Here is a 25,069-nt window from a genome sequence, read left to right as displayed (position 1 = left end):
GTGTACCCCAGGCACTTTGCTCAGGGTACTGTCTAACGTAATTCTCACTACAACCCTCCCCTAAAGCTGAGCGTCTCACAGAGCATGTTCTGGGTGCCACTGCTGGTCCCCAAGATGATTTCATGGGCAATGTAGACATTAAACTTTTAAAATTACTTTACTGCATATTGAAATAAGATAACTAGCACATCATGGACAGTACTGCTTAGGGTGATATTGAAGTCAGCATTCAGAGTTTTAGAAACTGTGAATTGATTTTAGAAAAGTATTCAGTAAAGAATGCTATGGATTATAGGGAAATAAAACAAAAATTCCTGAACACGGTGTGCAGATGGCTAAAGTTTTGGAACCAGTGACACAGGTGTTATTATGACAGATGAGGAAGTAGAGGCTCAGAGAGGTGAAGCAACCTCCTCAAGGCTACACAGCTGGGAAATTGTTGTATGAGTCGATGTTGCTGCCATAACACTGTGTAACAAACAATCCCCAGACTTCAAAAACACGTGTTTTTCTTATTCAGGGGTCTGCAGGGGTAGGGGCGGGACTGGGGTGGCTCTGCTTCAGCTGTTGGGGGGTGGTTCAGAGGGAGCACCATGGATCTCCCATTGTGGGTCCAATGACCAACTCAACCACACTCATCTTCTGCTGGATGGTGAAGGGCAAGGGGGGTCTGGCAGGAGCTCACCATTCCTCGTGGCTTCACTGACACACTGACTTCCACCCTCGTTCTGTTGGCCAAAGCAAGTCACGTGGCCAAGCCCAAAGTCCCTGGGATTGCACTCTGCCTGCTGTGAACCATGGTGAAGGCAGGGAGGGAAGGAAGAACTCTGGACAGATGATGCTGTCTACCACAGGGGTCTATCTGGGACCTTGGGCTCTTCCTCCACTGCCCTGGGCAGCCTGGTGGTTGTGTTTTTCTTAATAGCTGCTTTTGCTTGGATCCCATTTTAAGAAGTGATTTTTAATTAAGTAGGCAACAGTTAATTTTAAATGTTCTTTCAGCTGTCAGATTCTCTGCCTCCCGGGGGCTCGTCCCTGAGCTGGCCCCAGCCCTGCCCCTCTCCCCGCTTCGTAGAAGGCCCTGTGGAAGTACACTGTGGCTGGAGCCGGCCACCCTGGGTGGAGCTGGTGTGTCAGAGCTGCCCCACCCCCTTGAGCCGGGAGGGTCTGGCCCGGTCCGTGAGGCAAGCACCATCCTGGCCCCTTTTCCAAGAAGCAGCCCTGTGTCTCCTGGTTGGGAAGGGGAGGGGCCCAGCTTTGGGCCTGGATCGACTTAGACTTGGATCCCAGCTGCCAGGGATTGAACCTGGGTGCTGCCATTCAGCAGCTGTGCACCTGCAGGCAGTGTTTAGCCTCTCTGAGCCTCGGCTTCATGTCACCCCCGAGGACTGTCAGGAGACGTGCGTGAGGCTCCTCAGGGCAGTGCATGGTGTGTGGTGAGTGCTTCAGAAACATGAGCTCGGACGGTTCTGAGAGGGGATGGCAGTTCCAGGCACAGGTGGCCTGTGTGGAGGAGAGGACAGAGCCCTGGACCAGCAGCCGGGAACCCTGGGCCCCCCTTTGTCTTTCCCCATCACCAGCTGGAGACCCCTGGGGAAGCCACCTCCTGCTGTGGGCCTCATCCTCCCCATCTCTAAAAGGGTCGTTCCCAAAGTGTGTTGCATGGAACACCAGGAACCCATGAAAGCACAGGAGGACCAGAGTAAGGGGGTGGGGAGCAGGGATTTCTGAGTCCCCACCCCGTGTCTTCCTTCAAGAGACATTGAACGAGGGTCACTCTGCGCCAGGCATGGGGCTAGGTGGTCGGGGAGAGAATGAGCAAGGCGGACATGGTGCTTTTTCTCCAGGGGCTCGCAGTCTCGTGGGGAGTCGGTGATCACCCACACGTATGGCTGTAAGCTGTGGCTAGTGCTACAGAAGAGAGGTGCACGGTGCTTTGGGCTGCGGGACAAGGGGCTCAGGGAAGCTTCCCTGAAGAAGCAGCATTTGTGCGGGGATTCAAAGGATGGGGAGCAGTTAATTGGATGAAGAGGGTGGAGGGGAGCAGAGCTCCAGAAAATGGGAATGGCATATGCAAAGGCCCTGTGGTGGGAGGCCACATCTCACATTTAAGAGACTGAAAGAAGGCGCATGAGGCGGGGGTGCAGAGGTGGAGGGACAGAATTGTGTGAGATAAGACTGGAAAGAGAGGATGGCAGTGGGCTTTGACGGCCAGGGTAAGAACGTTGGTCTTTTTCGTATGGGTGATGGGCAGTCACTGAGGGATTTTAAGCAAGGAACAATGTGATCTGTTTTGAGTTTTAAAGTGGCCGGAATAGAGTGGTCTAGCTTGGATGTGGCTGGGCCGGTGGGAGGTGATTGCAGTAGTTTGGCTGAGAGATGAGCGTGGCTTGGACCAGGGGTGTGGCCCTGGAGGTGGACAGAAGGGGACAGCTCCAGACACATGTAGGAGGGAAATCAACAGTGTTGGTGATGGTCCATGATGGAAAGGAAGTACCGAGAGTGACCCTTGGCCTCTGGCTTGTGGAACTGTAAGGTGACAGCCTTCGTGGCTGGGGCCTGGGCGGGAGGGACCAGGTGTGCAGGTGGGCGGTGGAGGGGGCGATGCTGCATGAAGTTTGGGACCTTTTGGTTTTGAGGAGCTGTTGAGTCTTCCTGGTGGCAGGGTCAGGGAAGCAGCTGAGGTCAGACAGCTAAGAGCGGGTGGGCCGTTTTAATGAGCAGCTGCAAGGAAAGAAAATTTCCAGGACCAAGCCATAAGGAGCTCGATCACTTAATGGCCAAACAGAGGAGGAAGAGTCTTCAAGGAGACTGAGAAAAATGGCCACAGAAGTAGGACAACAAGCCAGAAAGCTGTGTTGTCATGGACACCAGGGAGGAGCAAGTTTAAAGATGGAGGGAGGGATTCAGCGTGGCCGGAGAGGTCCCATGCAGTGAGGACTGAGTGTTTCCATTAGACCCTGAGATGTGAAGATCGAATTAGCAAAGGCTGATGGTTTAGATGGGAGGAGGAGTGAGTGGGAGGAGGGGAGCAGACTCTCTACAGACGCCTGGCTGGGAAGGGCGGATGTTAGAGAGTCAGCACAGTAGCTAGAGGGACACTCAAGACCAGGTGAGGCTTCAAAGAGAGGCGTCTCCCCTTCCATCTGCTTTACATTTAGATTTTATTTGCAAAAGGGATGATGAAGTTAACGTTCTGTGAGTCTCTAAGGTCCTTTGCACCTTGGCATTCTGTGCCGTCAGGAGCAGTGTGGAGTGGTAGGAAGGAGTTCAGGCTGCCGCCAAGAGGATTCTGGAACCTTCTCCCTACCACTCACTAGTTGTGTGACTTTGGACAAGTTCCTTACCCTCTTTAAGCCTCAGTTTCTTCATCTGTAAAGTGGGGATATTAATATTCGCCTCACAGGACAGTTGTCAGGCTCTAATGAAATAATTTACATAAAGCCTTTGAGGCAGTGTCTGATGCATAGTAAGCATTGATAAACAGTTGTGATGATGGTGATGATGACGAAGATGAAGGTAATAACAATGGTGGTGATGATGGTGGTGACGATGTCACTGCTGATGGTTACGGTAGTCTTGGTGACAATGATGGCAATATTGACAATGATGATCGTGGAAGTGATGATGAAAAGGCTGGTGATGATGAGGATGAGGATCTGGGTGATGGAAGTGGTGCTGCTGCTGATGATGATGGTGATAATGGTGATGGGCTGGTAGTGATGGCGATGATGGTAGTGATGATGGTGATGATGATGATGTTGGTGGTGATGATGATGATGGCGGTGAAGAGGCTGCCATTGGAAGAGCTCATTTCGTAAGCATGTTGGAACATGATGCATATTCTTCTGTCCCAGTTGACCATGTTGTCCCTGAACCTGGGTCCAGCCTGCTGACCTCCTTCGAGAAATGGCATGAAGCAGCTGACACCAAATCCTGCTGTGACTACTCCCTCCATGTGGACATCACAAGCTGGTACGATGGCGTTCGGGAGGAGCTGGAGGTGCTGGTGCAGGACAAAGGTCAGTCGAAGCCCTGGAATGGGGCACACTTCTGGAATCCCTGGTTCTTTGATGGATCCCGTTGTGTGGGATTAAAAATCCCTTTATCTGCATCTGCTGTGCGCCAAACCATGAGCTGTGCACTCCTGGTTGAACCGTGGGAAAACAGGCCGCCCTCTTTAAGGAGTCTGTCCTCTTCTCCTGCAGGCCCCCTCTTCACAGAAGAAAGCCCGATTTGCCTAGCCTGGCACAAAGGCCTTCGCTGCTCTAGCCTCACTTTTCTTTCTCTACCATAAACTCATCTGGGTACTTGTTCTCCCCGACGCCATCCCCTAAAGCCGGCTACACTGCTGGGCCTTTGCTCCTGCTCTTCCCCTCACCAGGAATGCCCTTCTTTCTGCTCTGCCTGTCCCCATGCTACCCAGCTCAGCTGTCGCCTTCTGCAGTTTCCCCCATCAGAATTGCTTCTTTCCTCAAATATCCACAGCAGGTTCCTCGGGGCTGTTGCTGGCACTTTTTCCTTTGTTCTTGGATTATGGGACACTGGGTGTCTGTCCGGCTCTTCTCTTAAACCCTGAGCTCTAGGAGGGAGGGGATTGTGTCTATACCTCTCTATATCCCACCCTGGCTCCCCTCTGGGTGACACCAGGCGTCCCTGCACAGTGTAGACACGTCACAGTGTGCATTACATCCAAGGGAGCTGAACTGAGCTGAAGACACACGGAAACAAAGCACAAGAGAACAGAGTGCCCCAGGCAGTGGGCGGTCAGGCCAGAACGGACCGCTTCCGGAGGCTGTCTGAGGAGGCAGCCTCAAGTGAACGGGGTGCTTCAAGGGGAGCAGGGGGGTGCTTCCCATTTTTAGAATATATACGCTGTGTCTTCTCATTATAAAAATGTCATCGCCACAATACAAAAAGTCAGAAAATTGAGAGAAGAAAAAAAATGTTTTTCTTTTGGTCCTACCCCCAATTGCCACTTACCATTAATGTTAAGGGTTATTGCTTTCCGTTCCCTGTCTGTTTAGACGATTTTCTCCTTATATAGTTATTCGCCAGCTGTTATTGGGAATCCTTCTTTTTTTCGCTTAACATTTTATGAATAACCATTACTCCTCATTGGTAACTTTTTGATGGCCCCTCGTACACGAGGGGATGGTTCACTCTTTTCTTTTTATTGGGCACTTGGGTGTGCCTTACTATACATTTGTTATGGTGAACATCTCCATAAATAAACATTTGTTTGCATTTTTAATTATTTCTTTAGGTTTCCAGAGGTGGAATTACGAGGTCAAGGTTTTAACATTTTCCAAAATCAGGACACTTACCCCCAAATTGCTTTCCCAGAAGATGCGCCACTTGCACGCCCACAGCCCCGTGTCTCTCGCTCCCTGCATTTTGCACCGCTGGGTGCTGTTGCTTCTGTGAAACCCTTGCTGACTTGATCAGTGAAAGTCAGTCTGCCATTGTGCTGTCCAGTTCTTTAATCACTAATTACATTAAACATTTTGTGGGTTTTTCCTTATGTGAGTGCCCGATTGTATTCTTTGCCCACTTACCATTTTGGTGTTTGTGTATCTGAGCTCTCTGTGTCAGGAAGGCACGATCCCTCCATTGCAGTTCTTGTGACCACGCTCTTCTTTTGTGCAGAATCACGATCCACGGGAATTTACAGTTTTGCGTCTTGCCTTCCTCACCAGTGTTAGACCCTGAGCAATTTTCCTCCTTCTCCAGGGGCTTCCCCACATCAGTGTTAACAGTGGAACGGTGCGTGGGGACGGGAGAGGGGTCCAGGCACAATACCAGGATTACAGAGTCCTGAGAGAGTGCCACAGCTCTGTAGGGAGGGGGCTTTGTGGGTCGTTTTCATTGCATTGTCCTGGAAGAGGGCAGAGCTGCTTTTTTCCTTTGACTAGAACCTTCAAGGAAAAGATGTGGTGACATTTTTCGGGACACTCATGGGTTTTAAGTGTCTGACCAGCATTATAAAATGCTTTTTATTGAGTTAAGTTCAGAATTAGTACGTGTTTATTAAAACAATATGCAAATATATAAATTAAAAAGTGATAATTTGGTGATTGTCTTTCCAGGCATTTTTCTCTTTGTATATGAATATGCAAAAACTTTGAATGTGTGTGTACGTATGTGTATATACCTATCCTGTTTGTGTATGTGTGTACGCGCTCACTTATGCACAATGTTCTCATTAAGAGAACTATAGTATGCATGATGTTCTGCAAGGACAGGTCACAGGTTCCACCTCACATTCCCAGCAGGAGGCCCCAGGCTCTGAACCCCCTGCTCTTGGATGGCTGGGCCGGCGAGGGGGCTCTCTTCTGGGTCTGGGAGGGTTAAGTACAGGCAGCCTGCAGGGTCTGGAGGGGAAACAAGGTAAGAGATGCTGAGTCCTCCGCAGAGGCAGCCCCATCCAGGCCATTGTTCCTGCCCTTTCCTTCCTGTTGGCCAGTCCTGTGTCTCATATTGGGTGGACGGGTTCTAGAGCATATTGTTATCGGGGCTCCCGAGCTCAGTAAGTCCTTCTTCTCCTCAAGTCAGGCGTCGCTGTCTCAGGGAAGCGTTGGCTGAAGCCCCCGCCCCTCCTCTGTGCACCCGCAGGCCCCCGTCAAAACACCGTGGGATCCTAGCTTACAAGCCCCGCCAGCGCCTCCTGGTTTCCCTCTTCCTCCCTGAGGACGGTGGAGACCTCAGGCTCCATCCCAGCTCCCCTCCCCCGGCTTCCATCTGCCTGTGACCCCAGCCCAGGCCCAGGTAGGACATGGCTTCCTAGATGCCCACAGATGGCTCAACCTTCCGGGTCCCCCCAGAACTCACCTTTCCCTGTGAACTCTGCCCTCACTCCAGTGCCCCCGTCTCAGTGACGGGCACCCTTGTCCAGCCATTCGTTCAAGCAGAAATCTGGGGAACCGTATTAAGGATCATTCTTGATGCCTCCTTCCCTCACTCTGCCCTCCCCGTCCATCACCTGGATCCCCAGCTTTGCCTCTGCAATAGCCCAGATCTATCCAGGGGTCTCTGCCGCAGTCCCTTCTCTGATGTGAGGCTCATTATGTCCCATCATGATCCCTCCTCAGCCTCGTCACTTGTCTCTGACCCCCCTCCGGTACCTTCTCCCCACAGCCACAGGTGTGGGATTTTAAGAAAGCAGCCTGTGTGAGGGCTGCAGCAGCTCCGCATTATCCCCAGGACGAGTTCCAAGGTGCCCCTGTGGCTTTCAAGGGCCTTTTCCCCAGGACCCCTGCCCACCTCTCCAGACCCACCTGGTGCCCCAGGCCCTGGCACCCAGCTTCAGCCACATGCTTCAGGCTGACTCTTCTTCTCAGGACTGTGTGAATGCTGTTTCCCTTCTGGAACATTCTTCCTGCCTTTTCTTATTCTTCCATTCATGGCTGAGCTACACCTTCCTCTCTGAAGCCTGCCCTGATCTCCTGTGTCCAGATTCAGTGCCCACGCAATGGCTCCCAGACATCCCCACCATAGGGTTGATAATAATAGGTTGTCTTTGCCTGCCTATTTGTTGATGTCCCCTCACCCAGCCCAGATGTGAGCTCCTGGAGGGCAGGGACCTGTCTTACTATCATGTGACCGGTGCCTGCACACAGGAGAGATGCAGCAGATACTGGTGAGGTGGCTGTGTCCTGAAAGATGCTCTTATAACTTCTGTATCCCAAGAACTCAGCACATCCCTGGCATAGAATAAGCACTCAGTAAATGTTTATTGAGTGAATGAATAAGTTAGGGAAGGAAGGGAGAGAGAGGGACAGAGGAAGGGAGGGGAAAGGGCGGAGCATGCCTGGCTTCTTTTCCTGGAGCATTTTAGCCCGGCTCTCTCTAAGTCAGAAGGTCCTGCTCAGGAATCTCGATGGTCATCTTGATTATACGGTAAAATCAAGTGCAGGAAATTTTTAGGATGGGAAGTAAATTTAGAGCCCCTTCAGTTTAATCCCATTTTTTTTAGAAATGGGGAAACTGAAATCCAGAGAGATGTAATAACTTCCCACTGTCACAGCGACTGGGACCTGGAGTCAGCTGGACACAGCTGCTGCCAGCGCTGTCAGTGTCTTCGTGGGAACTGCACAGAGGCGCCCTCTCAGGGCGGACAATGGGGAGAACACGTCCTCTATCAGGGCGCAGGTGGGACGACGGCTGGGCCTCGGGTGGGATTTATCTCCTTGGGTGCTCCCTTTGCTGGGAGCCGTGGTGAGGGCACAGCTGGCAACTCCTCGAAGCTGCCGCCCAGCCCCTGGCCTCCTTGTCGGGTGCCCTTTGCACTGCGTCCTGGCCGCCTGAGGAGCAGGTGCACTGGACTCTCTCAGGGACCAGCTCGGGCTGCACCTTACGAGAGCCAGCATTCAGCCCTTGACTCCATCCTTAAGCCAAGCAATCCTGGCTTATTTCAGAAACCTCAAAATACACGAGGAAGTTATTCTAGAGTAGGATGGTGTCAGGGTTCTGTGCAGACTTGGAGCGGGGAGAAAGTCTTCCCCTGGATGGAATTTATCATAAACCACTGAGAGGGGCGTCCTGCCTGTGATTGCTAAGCCAGAGGCCCCAAACACTATTAACGGTAATGATTGGTTTGTTGGATGTCAGCAGCATTTCAGTCTCAAAATAGAGACTTTAATTTAGAAAGCATTGAAAAGAGGGGAAAAACAAGCTGAGTGAAGAGGAGAGGAACGCGCATCAGCCGTGTGCTCACCGTGGGCCACGCGCTGGCCTGTGTTACTTGGTTGTTTTCTCAGACCAGCGATGCACAGGCAATGGCGTTATTCCTCTTTTTGGAGTGAAGCTTCTGGATCCTTCTTCAGGACCCTCCTTTGTCTTCTATCACATTACCCTGTGACCAGCTAGCCTTTGCTGTGTTACAGACCCCTCCAAACTCGGGGCAGCAATCACTTAGTAGCTTGTGATTCTGTTGGTGGCAGTTGTAGCTGGGCTCAGCCGAGCAGCTCCTCTGCTGATCCTTCCTGGGCTCACCCAGACGTTCGGGCCTCAGCTGAGGTGCGTCCACGTGTGGTCTCTCATCCTCCGATGGGCTCTCTGGGGCCTCTTCACGCGGTGTAGGGTTCCAACAGGTGAGCACAGAAGCTGAAAGTCCTATTGAGGATCAAGCTTAGAACTCACACAGAATCATTTCACTTGCATCCTATTGGTCAAATCGCGTCACAAGACCAGCCCAGATTTAAGGGATGACAAAAAGACTCCACCTCCGACAGGAGGAACCTCGAAGGATGTGTGGCCGTTTTAATCTACCATAGTATCTCCTTCTGGCCACAATTATTTATAGTCCTTCTACATACAAAACATTCTTACTTCCACCCAGCAGTTGCAAAATTTCCGTCCAGTGATGGCATCAGGCTCAAAGCCCAGTATGTCATTATGAGCATCTACGTAGGATGCAGCTGAGGCTCCTTGGGTGTGGCTGCTCTTGATCCAAAGACTTGTGAACTCAAGAGGTAAATTTTGTGCCTCCCCACCCCATGCACCCAACATACAAAGGCGGGATAGGGACGGGGTAACCACAATAAATACTCCTAGTTGAGAAGAGAAAAATGAGTGGCACATAGTCACAAATCCATAGAAATTCTGGAACCCAGCTGGACACGTTGCCAGGCCCAGTGACTCCAGCGATATGGAAAGTTCCTTCATCAGGGCCCAGTTCTCCTTGAGAGTAGTGCCTGAGTTCAGGGGCTGGCAGGCTCAATGTGTGGCCCAGATCTGGCCTGCGGCCCATGTCTGGCCCATGAACTAAGAATGTCTTTTAGGGGCTGGCCTGGTGGTTTGTGGTTAGGTTCGCACACTCTGCTTTGGCAGCCCAGGGTTCATGGGTTCGGATCCCAGGCATGGACCTACACACTGTTTATCAAGCCATGTTGTGGCGGCGCCCCACATACAAAACAGAGGAAGATTGACAGAGATGTTGGCTCAGGGCCAATCTTCCTCACCCCCGCCCCCCCAAAAAAAAGAAAAAGAAAAAAAGAATGATATCTTTTACATTCTTTTTTTTTTTAAAGATTGGCACCTGAGCTAACATCTGTTGCCAATCTTCTTTTTTATTTATCTTTTCTTCTTCTTATCCCCAAAGCCCCCCAGTAGATAGTTGTATATTCTAGTTGTAGGTACTTCTGGTTGTGCTCTGTGGGATGCCACCTCTGCATGGCCCGATGAGCAGTGCCATGTCCAGAGCCAGGATTTGAACCCATGAAACCCCGGGCTGCCAAAGTGGAGCGCATGAACTTAACCACTCTGCCACAAGGCTGGGCCCCCTTTTACATTCTTAAAGGTTCTTAAAAACAAAACAAAACAAACAACAACAACAACAACAAAAACAAAGAATATGTGGCAGAGACTGTATGCGGCCCACAAAGCCTAAAACATTTATTGTCTAGCCCTTTACAGAAAAGTTTGCTGTCCCCCGCCGTAGGCCATTGTTTTGCATAGCTGAAGCTTCACCCTCTGGACTCTTAGCCTGACCCTCAGAGACGTAGTTCCTTTTCCATGAAAATGGACCATGTGGCAGCTGAGTAGCTTTCTCAGCCTTTTTCCTACCCATAGAAAGTTGGTGGTCCAGAGGCCCCATTTCATTTTGAACCATCTCAGTCTCTTTTAGTCAAAGATGGTACAATTTTCTGAAAAATATTATGGGTTTCCAATGTGTCAGATTACAGTTCCCTCCACTGGGCAAATCTTTTTTGAGACAAACTTCTCTCTACTTTAGGTGATTTTCAGCTTGCTGCATGACAGTGCCTTTAAGATCCTTAGAAGCCCTTTTGTCTAGCTTAGGAAGTTTACTGGGCACCACCTTTTCCTGAGGTCTTATCAAAGACTCCCATATATACCGTGGCCTTAATCTTCACCCCAAGGCCATTTTTCACCTTGAGAATTGTTTGTGAACTGGCAGGAGTAGAGCTGAGAAGCAGTCCCTATGTGCCCACTATACTCTGCTTGCAAACGGAATACTTCCTTCATCTCCCTCTCAGTTCCTCTTTCATTTCATCTGTCACTTGAAGATGCCCATGGACATGCAACATTCTTCGTGAAAATCACCCTCACTGGATCCACAAATTCTCTAGGTGCATTCTCCTCCAAGTTAGCACAGGTGGCAGTTTTTCCCGTTGTTTTCTGCTACCTCATGTGAGGCACCCGTTTTCTGCTCTCCACTAGCGGTTCATGGGGTGTTTTCCCAGCCTTTGCTGACACTTTTCCCCAGATCTTCCCGCCTCCACCCCCTACCCTTGTAACCGAAAGTTCGGTCTCTGAACCCAATGCCAATCCAAATAATGAGAACAGAGTCTTGAGTGGAAGAGGAAAGGTTTTAACTATGCCAGGCACAGGGAGCAAAGCAAGGGCTCATGCCTCAAAAATTGCCAGCTCCTCGATGAGGAATGGGTGGGGATTTTTGTTTGGGGTTTTGGGTAGGGGAGGGGGGAACAGTTAGCTTGTGCAGCTCGGTGCTTTCCCACCAGCCTGCGTTTGGCGTTGAGAGGCTGCTTGCAGCAAGGCCTCCGCTGCAAGGGGAGGGTGAGATAGGAGGATGGCCGGTGGGCGTCTTTCGCCGTTGTCTTCTCGTCTTGTTTGAGGCGGGTTCGAGCACCGGGAGTCGAGGAGTTGAGGTCTGGGAAGCCTCCGCTCCTTGATATTCTTGAGACAGCGGCTTTCCTGGCAAACTTCAAGGACACGTGATTAGCTAACCTTTAGTGTGCCTCCAACACCAGGCCACTTGGGCTTTTAACAATTTGTAACTCCCATTTAGTTGTAAAGCTCAAGGAGTCCAAGTTTAAAAAAACAGGTATTTACATATGAGTGGAGCTAGAGAAGCAGGAAAGGGGGTGGTGGGTTTTAGTTTTAACCCCATATACGCTGGGTTCAATGTGGGGGAACTGATATCAGGACTGTTAAGAGCCTGTAACACCCTGTCCCAAAGCCAGTGCCACAGGTTTTAGGGTTGGGCTACTGCAGCGCCAGACCTGCAGGCACTAATTTCTGCATCATTGAGTCTTTGCTTTATAACAGACCATTCCAAAACCTAGTGGCTTAAAACAGCAACTGTTAAAACTACAATGAGATATAACCTCACACCCATTATGATGGCTGCTATCAAAAACCCAGAAAATAATGTGTTGGCTGGGATGTGGAGAAATCAGAACCCTTGTGCATTGCTGGTGGGAATGTAAAATGGTGCAGCTGCTAAGGAAAACAGAATAGAGGTCGTCAAACAATTAAGAATAGAGCTACCATATGACCCAGCAGTTCCTCTTCTGGGTGTGGACCCAGAAGACTTTAGAGACTTGAAGAGATATGTGTGGACCACGTTCACAGCAGCATTAGTCACAACAGCCACAAGGTGGAAACAGCCCAAATGTTCACTGACGGGTGAGTGGACATACAAAATGTGGTATATCTGTACAAGGGAAGAGTATTCGGCTTTAAAAAGGAAGGAGACTGTGACACGTGCTACAACACGGGTGAACCTTGAGGACATCATGCTGAGGGAAATAAGCCGGTCACACAGGACAAATACTGTATGCCACCGCTCATGTGAGGTCCTGGAGTAGTTAGATTCCTGTAGAGACAGTAGAACGGTAGCTGCCAGGGGCTCAGGAGTGGGGAATGAATTAGTGTTTAATGGGGACAGAGTTTCGGTTTTGCAAGATGATGAACTTCCGGAGACGGATGGTGGTGACGGTTGCACAGCAATGTGAAAGTACTTAACGCCACTGACCTGTACACTTAAAAATGGTTAAGATGGTAGATTTTACGTGATGTGTATTTGACCACCACTGAGAAAAACCAGCAGTTGTTTATTTGCTCACAGCTCTGGGGAGAGGCACTTGGGTGTGGGCTCAGCTGGGCGCTTCTGCTGCTCACGCCCTGGCTCGTTCGTGCCTTGGGCCTCAGCTGGAATGGCTGGGACAGCCAGGATGGCTCTTTCCATGATCTGTTCTCCAGCAGGCTGTGGTGAGCTTCTCCCCATGGTGGTTCCGAGAGGGTGAGAGAGAACCTGCCAGCACTATAGGCTGAGGCGTGGAGCTTGTACATGTCACTTCTGCATCGTTCTGTCAGTCAGAGCAAGTCTCAAGACCAGCCCCCCTTCAACGAGTGGGGAAAGAGGCTATCTCTTGATGGGAGTTGCTGCAGAAATTTTGTGAAACTTTAAAAAACTTAGCAGCCTGTTTAATGTCTTCCTGGCTCCTATCTGTACGTGAAATGATCTTACTTGTTTGCTTATTGAATATTCCCACCAGGATGTAGACAGGGCTCCTTCCTACCTTGTTCACAGCTGTATCTCTAGCTTCTAGAATGATCCTTGCACATAGTAAGTACTCAGTAAATGTATGATGCGTGAGAAAATAAATATTCCATGAAAAAGGGTTTCTGGGGTCTAGTAAGTTTGGGAAATGCTCCCTGTTTATTCTCTTCGTGAATATCCTTAATGCACATTATCATGTGAAAGCCTGTGAGAAGCCCGTGCAGTAAAGAAACCTGTTTATTGTTGATGAATCCAGTTTCTCTTCATCTTCTCAGCACTCCTGTTGATATAGAGATCAACATCCTTGGGTTTGATTGCGAAAAACAGAATCCCTCCAGGGCTCGGCTGAAGCTAAAAGAAGCAGATTTGCCTCAGAGATGAGGCCAAGGATCCCATGCCAGGCATCTTCCTCATGTTCACCTAAGTTTTCTCTTTGAGCCAGCCCGCTTCTCCCCTCTCACCCTGACCCGCATTCTCGACTGCCATAGTCCCTACGGTGGGATGCAACAGCCCACGCTTTGTCTGGTGGACATCTGTTTCAGAGACCAACCAGTTGTCCTTTGGTGTCAGTTGGACTCACTCCCTCCTCCTGGCTCTGCCTGGCGTCAGCCAGGTGCCCAGCCCTGGACTGGCCATCTGTGATCTGGGGCCCCAGGTGTGAACATGGCTGCTTCCAAGGTTACCTGGTACATAGGGAAGAGGGTAGTTGCTAGAGAATGTGAGAAAGTTCTGAGAGCTGGAGGCTATTAGGAAGGAGTTGACAACCCAGTAGGTGTTCCATGCGATCCTCCAGAACAGGTGTTTCATGCGCTCCTTCAGAACAGGTGTTCCATGCGCTCCTTCAGAGCAGGTGTTCCATGCGCTCCTCCAGAACGGGTGTTCCATGTGAGCATTCAGAACAGGTGTTCCATGCGCTCCTTCAGAACAGGTGTTCCATGCGCTCCTCCAGAACGGGTGTTCCATGCGCTCCTCCGGAACGGGTGTTCCATGAAACCTCCTTGGAGAAAAACCGTGGTGATGCATATGTGGATTTGGGAGGTTTTGTGAGTATGAGGGCCTACTGTATTTCCCAAGGCTCTGCTGCTAGAAGTAGCATTATCAGCCCAAAGATATGGGAACATTTATAGCTCTTGATATGTGTTGCTTAAGTGTTTTTCTAAGCAGGTGCAAATTGGTTGTGCCAATTTTCACTGTCACTTGCTATGTAAAAGAGACTCATTTTGATGCGCATTCACTAGCAGTGGGCAACATATTTTAGTTAGCCATTTGTTTTTCTTAAATTGTCTCCAAATACTGTTTGCCTTTGGTTTTTTTTCTTCTTCGCTTTTATTTTAATCTTTTTAGACATAAAATAAAACAGATACAGAAAAACCACACAAATCAAAAATGTGGCTTTATGAATTATTTATGAGCTTACTCCACTCAGGCATGAAATAGGACTTTGCCAGCTGCCCACCAGACATTACCCGGGCCCCGAGCAGCCACAGCCCCTCCTCCCCGAAAAGGAACCACTGTCGGGTTTTTTAAATAAGAGTTTTTTTTAAACTTCTGCTAAATTTGTTGCAGATATGTTTACCATGTTGATTGTTTGCTATTTATTTTGAGTTTTTAAGAATTGACTTACAGAAGGTTTCCATTTGCAAGTCAAATCACTCACGATTTTTTTGTGATAGCTTCTAATCTGAGATAACTTTAACCCCCATCTATCCCCCCCCCAGAACCAGTTCTAGGGGTTATTAATTTCTACCATCTGTTTCCTAAACCATTATTTCTGCTTTTATCTGTACTGTTTCCTTCGCATTTCTGGTGAAGTTCCACTTACCTCTTTTAAAATTTCTCATCACGGAAGCCTTCTTGGTTGTCTGTTCTTCTCACCTTTCAAAAGTAATGAGGCATTGAAGGCTGTGCCCTCACCTCTCACTGTGCTCTTATCCTCACCCATTGATACTTCTTCCACCTGCATACTGAGTTTTTGTTTTTATATTTTAAAAAAAGGTTTACCTTTATAAGGAATACAATGTCAATTAATTGTCCTGTTATTTTTATATAAGTACACGTGATTAGTGAGAGACTGATAGCTTTACATTAATCTCTGAATATTTTTTAATTTTCCTTGATCTTTTAAGAGGACAGCTCTTTGTTGCCAAAGTTTGCTGCACAAGAAAAGGCTTTTGGTTTGTTTTCACTATTGCTTCGTATAAAAGAAGTCTCAACCCCACTGAATACTTTTGCCTTAAATTCTTTTTCTTATCCAAACGTTTCCTGATTCCGTCAACAAACGTTGATTGCATAGCACATGCTCCAGGTGTGCAGGATGGAATAACATGTCCCGTGTGGTGCCCGTCCTCTAGCTGTTTGAAGGTGAACTGGGGAGCAGTCCCCCCCCACCCCCGCACCTCCCCGCTCCCTGCTGGCCTGCCACCCCTGCACATTAAGTACCTGAAGTCCTGTCCTTTCAGCCTTTTGGAATCCCCGCCCCCCCTCCATCCCTGCAGCCCCCGCCCTGGCTCAGAGCCTCAGCACACCTGTCCCTTTTGCCTCCAGCATCCTCCTACCTGTTGCCATTTCTCCGCGCTCTTCTGCACACCCATCCTCCACACTGCTTCCGGAATAGTCTCTCTCAGACAAAAAAGTCTGATCACGTCACTCCCTTGCTTTCAAAGTACATGCTCTATTCGATCATGGTGATGACTGCACAACATTGTGAATGCACTAAATGCCACTGGATTGTATGCTGTAAAATGGTCATGATGGTGAAGTTTGTTGCGTGTGCTTTACCATTAATAAAAAAAAACTACAGAGGATTAATAAAAAGCACATGAGCCCTTTGCTTCAGCGCCAGGACACTTTCCAGTTCCTGCACAGCTGATGTCCTTTCATCCTCCTTACTGTCCATGCTCCTGCACACCCCTCCCTCAGCCCGGGTAGTCCCCTCCCGCTGCCCCGCCTCCTCCTCCCCCTCCTTCAGATTCAGCTTACTGTGACCTTCCCTGGAAGCCTCCTCTGCCCCTCCTCCAGGCCCCCAGGCTGGGTGAGGTTCCTGCTGTGAATTCCAAGGGCGCCCTTCCATCCTCATGGTTACTGCTCTGTACTGTGATCATCTATTGACTGGAAAGACACGTTCCTTTTTTCTTAAACACACTTTTCTGTTCTTTCCTATCTTGATCAGGCGTCAACTCCTTCCAAGTCTACATGGCCTATAAGGACCTCTACCAAATGTCGGACAGCCAGGTAGGTTCTCCAGCATACCTCCTCTCCTCTCCGGGGAGGAATCAGCCAGCCTTGCCAGGCCAGGCGGCCCAGGGCCAGGGAGATGTCAGAACGGGCAGTGGAGAGCTCTGGATTCGACTCCTGGTTCTGACACTAAATTGCAGGGTGACCTGTGTTGGCCATCGCCGCTCCCTGGGCCTGCCTGCCTTTCTGGCTTCTAGAGTGGGATGGAGCTGGCGATTCCTTGCATGGTGATTCCCAAACCCGATGCATCCTTAGCATCCCCTAAAGAACTCACTAAAAATACGGCCTCTCAGATCCCCTCACAGAAACTCGGGGGCGGGGCTCAGGAATCTGGACTTCCTGGAGCTCCGCAGGTGGTCCTGGGGCTCAAGCAAGGTCGGGGATGGTTTCATTAGCTCTGACCCTGGAGGAGAGCCCTGGCTGTCCCTCAAGCCACTCCTAGGTCACCTTTTTTCTCAGATTTCTCGTCTAGAGGATGTAATCGTCTCTGGCCTGCCAACCTCAAACAGTTGTTATGTGGATGAAATGAGCCAGGGAAGATGCTGCTCCCTGGGCGGTGCAGGTGTAGGGGTTACTCCTTACCGGGCACCTGGCTTTCTTACCCCACTGGGAGTCCTGGGTTTGTTTTGTTATCATTGCCCTGCCCCCTCTTGTTGTGAAGGTGGCACAGCATGGTGACGAAGGGCCTGGATGCTAGAGCCAGACTGCTTGGCCTGCAGGCCCTGGCCTTGCTCTGCAGCCTGGGGCAGCTTTCCCAACCTCTCTGTGCTTGAGCTTCATCATAGCACCTGCCTTATAGAGGTGGTTGGTGGATTAAATGACTTAACACAAGGAAAGCTCTCGGACAGGGCCGGGCACGCAGTGGGTGCCGTGTGGGTGTTGCTGTGCTGTTGCTCCTGTTCCCATGGGTTTGATGTGCACCAGGAGGAGTATTCCATGTCTTGTCTTTCAAAATAAACACTTGGGGTTCCAGACAATGACTCACCCCAAGATGCCCTGGCAGCCTTTGGTGCAGTCCTCGAAAGGCTTTCAGAGAGCTGAACGGTGGTTCAGTTTCATGGGGAAGGTAGCCTGGGTTTCTAGCACAATGGAGACGCTCGTCGATTTCATCTCAACCTCTGCTCCTCCGAAGCCCGGGCTCTGGGTGGACTTGAGCCCACTTCGGGGGTCGGTCCTCAACCGTGCTTCACGCCTCCAGGTGGCTCCCCACCTGCCGTCTGCATCTGAAAGCACACATCACAGGCTGTCGTCTTGCACACATGAAGCACATTGTGAAGACTCGGGAGCCCCTGGAGAAGGGACACAGTGGCTTGGGTCCTTACCAGGAGCAAATGTCTGATTGCAGATCCCTCCCTGGTGGGAAGAGGACTTTGGGCAGCGGGCAAGGTGGCTCGGTAAGGTGACGGTTGGCAGGGTGTATATTATCTGAGCGTTAGAGTTATATAGCGGGATCTATAACAGGACGCTGGTTAAAATTTTTGTAAAGATGTACACATCTCCCGAGATGCGTGGGTGGCGCATACAGGCTTCGCAGGTTTAGTTACACAATTTCAGTAAAACTTAAAATGGCTTCTCCGCACCAGTTGTCACCGTCAACACCTACAGGTGCTCCGCTGGAGCAAGACCAAGAAGAGAGCAGAAGGCGCGAGCAGGTGCCGGGATGGAGGGTATAATTGTGCCGGGGCGGGACTTGGATCCTTCTGCCCCGGCCCCAGCCTCCTGGTTTCGCTCCGAAGGGTGTCCTGGTCAAGGCAAGGTCCTTCTCCAGGCTCACTCGCTGAGCAGTGCGTTCCGTTGGTGTGGACCGGGCGGTTGTGCTGCATGTGCAGCAGCCAGCGGGTGGGTGACTGTGTGTGAGCAGAAGAGCAGTCTTCGCAGACGCTCGCGCTCTGATGTTTGTCTCTCTCCCAATCCCCGCTGGTCTCTCCTTAGCTATATGAAGCCTTCACTTTCCTTAAGGGGCTGGGAGCGGTGATCTTGGTCCACGCAGAAAATGGAGATTTGATCGCTCAGGTGAGTGGTGCGACTGTCCACCCTTCCAGCTCAGTCTGCTTCTCCTTGTGAGGGATAAGAAAAGGAGGTGTTGATTAGTGAGGGGACCAGGCAACGAAGGGTCAAGCCAAGAACTGGATGGCATATCGGACACCCTAGGTGTGAGTTGTGCCCACACCATCTGGAGTGTGGCCTTTGGTGGGCCACATTGCCTCTTGAATCTGTTTTTTCACCTGTATGATGAGGATAACATAACCACCTGTGAACCTCAAAGGGTTTGCCTGAGGGATAAATAAGGGTCTGAATGAAAATGCTTTGCAAACTGGGGGATACCAGAGGCCATGCACATGGAAGCTGGTGCCGCTCATCGTCTTACGGGACTAGGGAGTGGGGATAATGGACAGAGCACAGCTCGGGGCAGGCGCTCCAGCCCAGCCTCCTCCATCTCAGCCTCCTCCAGCCCAGCCTCCTCCATCTCAGCCTCCTCCATCTCAGCCTCCTCCAGCCCAGCCTCCTCCATCTCCCAGCCCTGTGACCTTGGGCAAGGAACTCGATCCTGCGAAGGCCGTCGTTCTTCTTCCAGAAACACCTACCCTGCTGTGTTGTTGTGAGGATTAAACGATAGCATGTCTGTGAGGTTCAATGTCTGACACATAATAGGTTGTAGCCACGCAAAAGTTTTGGATGGAGTGAGACATGAACCCATTTTGATCGTTCTGGCTGTAGGGTGGAGAATTTTATAGGAAAAGAATAGTCAGGGTGACCTGCTAGGTATCACTCCAGCGATTCTCATAGGAAATGAAGAGAGGAGCTAGAAAGAGGAGGTGGAAGAGGCGAGAGTATGATAGGAAGGACCACAGTCCACAGGACTCAGCAATGGATCGGGGCGGGGAAGAAGAGGAGAAAGTCAAGAACGGCTGCCGCGTCTCTGGTGTGGAGGCACGGGTTGATCATGATGCTACAAACCAAGATCGGGCATGTGGGAGAAGATCTGGATGCGTCCAATGAAAGATCTGACACCAGGCATGATGCTAAGGACTTTGTTTGTTGATGTTCATGACTACTCCACGATGGGGATTAATTATCCCCATTTTATAGATCGGGAAACTGAGGCTCAGCTGTTAGTAACTTGCTCATGTTACATGGGGCAGCAGAGCTGGGATGTTAATGCAGTTCCATTTAGTTCCACATCCCAGTGGAATTGCACGTGATGGTTAAGTGCATGATGGTTAAGTGCATGAGATCTGAAGCTTCACTGCTAAGGTTCAGCTATTGGCTTTACTTCCTATTATTTGTGTCCTTAACAGTTCTTTTGTAAAATTGATAGTCTTTCAAATTCAGAGAAAAAACCAAACTGACAGTGCTTCAGTTCCATCACGCAGCAAGCTTCGGTTCACTGGGAGCAAGTCCCTACGTCCAGCCCACTGCTGGAAAGAAGGGGTTGGACAAGGGTGTGCCTGCCAGGAAGTGAGGATCCCTGGGAGCCATGTCAGAGGTTGTCTGCCAGTCTGTCCTCTGGGCCCCAATGATTGGCGTCCCTCTCACATGCAGAACACATTCGTCCCCTTCCAGGGTCCTCCAAGTTCTCATCTCATTGCAGTGGGAAAGTCTGGAATCACCTGTCAGGTCTAGGCGTGGGCGAGGCTCCTCGCATGTGGTCCCTACAGTCTGTATGCCTGTGAAGTTAATGAGGCAAGTCATCTGCCCTCTGCACACTCAACAGACAGCACAGTGGTGGTGTGGGCGTTCCTATTCAGAAAGGGAGAATGGCAGGCACCGGATCCATTCGTCCACAGCAGTTCTGAATCCCATTCGGACAAATGTTGACAGTTCTGTGATTAGGTCTTGATGCCTAAGAATAATTCTCCATGGCTCTTGGCTCCACTTTCTGGGCTCTTGGTTCCATCCTCCGAGTCATCCATCCTCTTTCATGAAAGGTAGCATGTGCTTGCAGCTGAGTAGTTTTCTCAGCCTGCCCAGTAGAATTTGGGGGGCCCAAATGCCTCCTTCCGTTTTGTATGTCTTTGTCCCGTTCAGTCCAGTGTTTTGCTAAGGTAATTCTCCCAAAACCTTTGGGGGCCTCCTGTGACTCTCATTGGGGTTCACTCCATTAGACGAAAGACCCTCACAGATTTCTTCCAGGTAAGCCCTCCTGCACCCTGCCCGAGAGCTGAGGGACGAGCCCTTGAGCCCTTGCTTGAGAGCATCTATGGGGACACCTTCAGTCTCTTTAAGGGCCTTTTTTGGGGGGACTAAATGATGCTTGGAGGCACCACTCTGTCTTTCCGAGTTCTTGACGAAAGGTTGGGTGTCACACCCTTCATTTTATCACTAGACTACAGTTCCTCTGGCAATGGCCTGGATTTGAGGTTTGCTCAGAGCCACTTCTTACTTTTTACTATGTTTTACTCTTTGGAGAGGCTGAGAATTTTCAAAACCGTCACGTCCTGGTTCCTTTTTGTTTCACGTTCCTTCCCTCAATTATCCCTCCCCTCTCACATTTTACTATAAGCAGTAAGAAGAAACGAGGCAGAACCTTCAAGAGTTTGCTGGGAAGTCTCCTCAGCTGCATCCCCCAGTTCACTGGGGCTGCATCCTGCTGGCCACATAACCATAGGTGGCAGTGTTGCCGAGCTTCCTGCTACTACATAGCAGGCTCCAGCTTCCAATGGCATGCCCCCCATTTCCTTTTGAGCCTTCAAAATCCGTATTTCTGCTAACTGTCCATCCAAGGCTAGTTTAGGCTTCCTCCAACATGCTCCGTGAAATTCTTCCAGCCTCTCCTCACTGCCTGGTTCCAAAACCAGCCCCATGTTTTCAATAATTGGTATGGTAACACCCGACTTCTGGGTACCATAATCTGTATTGGTTATCTGTGGCTGCATAACAAATTACCACACAACTTAGCATCTTAAAACAATAAATGTTTACTGTCTCGTGGTCCCATGGGTCAGGAGTCCAGGTGTGGCTTAGCTGGGTCCCCTGGCCCACGGTCTCTCACAGGCTGCAGTGAAGGTGTCAGGCAGGATGCATCTCAAGGCTGGGTGGGGGCAGGACTCACTGCCAGCCTCACCCAGGTGGTTGTTTTCAGAATTCAGTTTCTTGCAAGCTATCAGACTAATGGCCTCTGTTCTTTGCTGGCTGTTGGCCAGAGGCCCCATTGCTTCCTTGCCATGTGGGCAGCTCCAAGAGGGCAGCTGACTTCCTTCCAAGAGAACAGATGAGAGAGTGAGAGGGTGAGCAAGATGGAAGCCAGAGTCTTTTTGTGACCTAATCTCAGAAGTGACATCCCATCTCTTTTGTCGTGTTCTGCTCATTAGGAGCAGGGTGCTAGGTCCAGCCCACGTGCAAGGGGTGGGGATGACACAAGGACAGGAAAACCAGGAGGAGGGCTCATTGGGGCCTCTTAGAAGTTGTCTACTGCACATATCTTAATTTTTCCTGGTTTTGAACTTCATAAACCATACAGTATGTATGTGTCTGTCTTGTTTTGTTCAGTACTAGGTCTGTGAGGTTCGTCCCTATTGTTACGTGAAGCGATAGTTTTTTCTTTTTCATTGCAGTATAGAATTCCACTGCCGAGTATGTCACAGTTTATTCTCCAATTGATGGGTATTTTGGATTGTTTCAGATTTGGGGCTGTTGTGTATAAAGCTTCTGTGAACATTCTTGTTCAGTCTTTCGTTAACCGTATGTTTGCATTTCTGTCAGCCTGTGCTGAAGAGTGGAATTACTGGTGGTGGGCATGTGTGCGTTCAGCTTTAGCAGCTGCTGCTGAACGGTCTTCCAGAATGTACCACCTCCTATTCCCACCACCCGTGCGGGAGAGAGAAGTTTGGAGCCCTCAGTTCTTAAGCTTTCATCGGGGTCTTCTTAGCTTTCTTCACTGCCAACTCAAGATTTGGCTTTCTCACTCCAGTAAATCTGTTACCTGTTGTACAGCTGCTTTCCAGCTTCCAGAATTTTTCACCTGTTGTCTTCTCTGTATTCTCTTGGTTCTTGTGTATCTTTTCTGTCACTTTAGTGGAATTTCAGAACAGAGCGAAAATAATGTGTGCGCTCAGCCCATGATCTTTAACTAGAAACTCCACTCTATTCTTTTTGTGATCTGTGTTTTCCTCCCATTGTGTCATCTTCCATCCTCCCTTCCTGCCTTCCTTCCAACAGAAATAGCCTCTGACATTTAAACAATCTTGCATAGGGATCTCTCCATATCATAAAATCTTCTTATAAACAGTTTAGAAAAGTGCCTTGTAAACACTGTCTTTAATAGCTGGAATTATTCCATTGTTTACTTAAATCCGCCCCAGCTGTTAGACTTTGAAACTGTTTCCAGTTTATGTTCCTATAATAAACTCAGGCTTAATAACCAGAGATGCACAGTGGAGATGGTGAGGTTTTTCGTTGGTAGGGCCCGGGGTGCACGGTAGGGACGTGTCCGAGAACAATGATATAGAAACTGCAGAAGTTAAAATCAGCAGCAGCACAGCTGACATCTGGGCCACGCAAAAAAATATTTTTGGGATATTAAAGTGTTCTTAGGGAGAGAAAACCTCAGAGCAAATGGATTTGAATCTGGGCCGTTAGCTCAGGGGACCATTTCCAGGTTACGTGGTGAGCTTGCGGTGGAGGTTTCCTGCTAGAAAGACAGGCACCAGCAAGAGGGAACCCCAGGAGAGGTCATGAGAGCTGGCTGCCAGTGAATGACTTTTACTATCCACCAGGTATTGTGCAAGTGTTTTACATACGCTACCCCGTTGATTCAGGATAGTAACTCTGGGATGCAGGCGCTGTTGTTCCCATTGTAGAGAAGAGAAGACTGAGGCTCCAAGAGCTTGGCCAGCTTGGCCAGAGTCACAAGATGGTCAGTTCTGGAGCTGGACTCCCAGTTTGGGGCTCTTTGATTTCCACATCCATGCAATACCCAAACTCCCTTTTTCTCCCCGAAGGAGAGCCCTACAGCAGAGACCTGGAGGCTGGAGGGCGGTGGCTGGTCTTTGAGGCTCATTTCTCATCACCCTGCTTCCTCTCTCTGGTCCCGGGGATTGAATAGAGAGCAGCTGTGGATGTAGATATCCGGGTTGCAAAGGGGGAGGCGGACAGGCGGAGCGGAGGGAGCAGAGAAGCACCGGGTCACCCCCAGCCCGAGGCAGACCCCGTGCAAACCACTCCCCCTCCCGGCCCCAGCTGCTCCCTCTGGCTAACCAGGGCGTGGGAAGATGGGCCTCCTCCAGCTCTGACATTCTGCAGTCATTGTTCTTGTCTCGTAGGAACAAAAGCGGATCTTAGAGATGGGCATCACGGGTCCCGAGGGCCACGCTCTGAGCAGACCTGAGGAGGTAAAGGACCTTCCCCAGGGTGAGGTGGATGTCGCCGAGAGCTCACCCGACGCTGTTCCAGCTGGACGGCCCAGCTGTTCCCCTGTCTCCATCCCAGCCCCTACACCAGCATCCCAGCACATGTGGCTCTCCCTGGGGTCTGCCCTCTGACTCGGGAGCCCTGGGGGCTACAGGTCAATCAGAGGAGCCGAGCAGAGACTCTGCTTCTGCCAGGGCCCAGGACCTTCACACCAAGGCCCCGCAGACACCTCAGTGTCCACTCTGGATGAGGATCCTTACCCAGGACTTTCCTGTTGGATGATAGGAAAGTGGAGGCACATGTCCCAGGCCTCATGCCATCAGAACAGCTGTTCCCTGCATGCTGCCCACTGTGTTCTAAGACTTGAGAGTGGACAAATTACCCCCGGAGTGGTAGGGTTTGAGTGTGTGTGTGTGAGTGTGTGAGAGGGGCGCAGAGGAAGGCAAGCAGACTGGGCTTGAAAGAGATGGGTGCCCTAGAAGCCATTCTCTGAGTTGAGGCTCTTTTCTGATGTCTTCATCAAACCAACAGTCTCCCCAGACCTCCGCTCTGGGCCTGGCCCTGTGCTGGACTCAGGACACAGCACATGAGTAGCTAAGCTCCTTACCCCGGGGGGCCCTTGACTTAGCCCAGTGCTCCACATGTGAGCTCCACGGCCCACAAGCTGCGTCCCTGCTCCCTGCTGAGGCCGGGACAGACCTGGAGACCATGTTCCCAAACCTCTGTAGCACGTGGACATTGCTGCTGCGCCCAGGCGTGTGAGCAGGGGGTTCACCTGGAGAGCAGAGTGGGACTCGCGGAGCGTGTGGCCTGCAGCTCGGGCTGTGTGCCAGTCACCAGCAGGAGGACCACCTTTGGGGCATCGCTAGCCTGGAAATGAAAAAGAAAACAATACAAAACATAGCCGGTCCTTTTGTTCAAGAAGCACTGGTTGGAGGGGCAGAGAGCAAACCAGACAGCAGGCATTTTCACGTGGTTATGGAATGAACGAATGGAGGATACCTGTGGGACACGGGCGTTCACGGACGTCAGGCGTTTTATAAATATTGGGACAGTGCTGGTGCCTGTTGATGCCTAGTTCTGCCTAGTCTGTCTCCTCGAGGGAAGGGATCTTCCACCAGGCTGTGCAGAATGCTTCCAGGAGAGCATAACAACATAATTCTGCCTTCCAACCCTCTAGCCAAAGACACTTTGACTTAACTTTTTCTTCGTTTTTTA

The 25,069-nt window shown here is 50.4% G+C and overlaps 1 protein-coding gene across 1 annotated transcript in view; it reads left to right on the top strand.

The window, feature by feature from the left end:
• The window catches only part of CRMP1 (collapsin response mediator protein 1), a 75,209-nt gene that overhangs the window by 28,116 nt on the left and 22,024 nt on the right, over positions 1-25,069 (top strand). The window contains exons 4-7 of the mRNA XM_046655660.1: positions 3,858-4,022; positions 16,437-16,498; positions 18,434-18,514; positions 23,764-23,832. Of these exons, the coding sequence (XP_046511616.1) occupies positions 3,858-4,022; positions 16,437-16,498; positions 18,434-18,514; positions 23,764-23,832 (377 nt within the window). The remainder of the gene's footprint in view (positions 1-3,857; positions 4,023-16,436; positions 16,499-18,433; positions 18,515-23,763; positions 23,833-25,069) is intronic.

The sequence above is a fragment of the Equus quagga genome, chromosome 3 (assembly GCF_021613505.1).
Source record: "Equus quagga isolate Etosha38 chromosome 3, UCLA_HA_Equagga_1.0, whole genome shotgun sequence".
Taxonomy (NCBI): Eukaryota; Metazoa; Chordata; class Mammalia; order Perissodactyla; family Equidae; genus Equus; species Equus quagga.
This window is presented reverse-complemented; position numbering and strand designations above follow the sequence as displayed.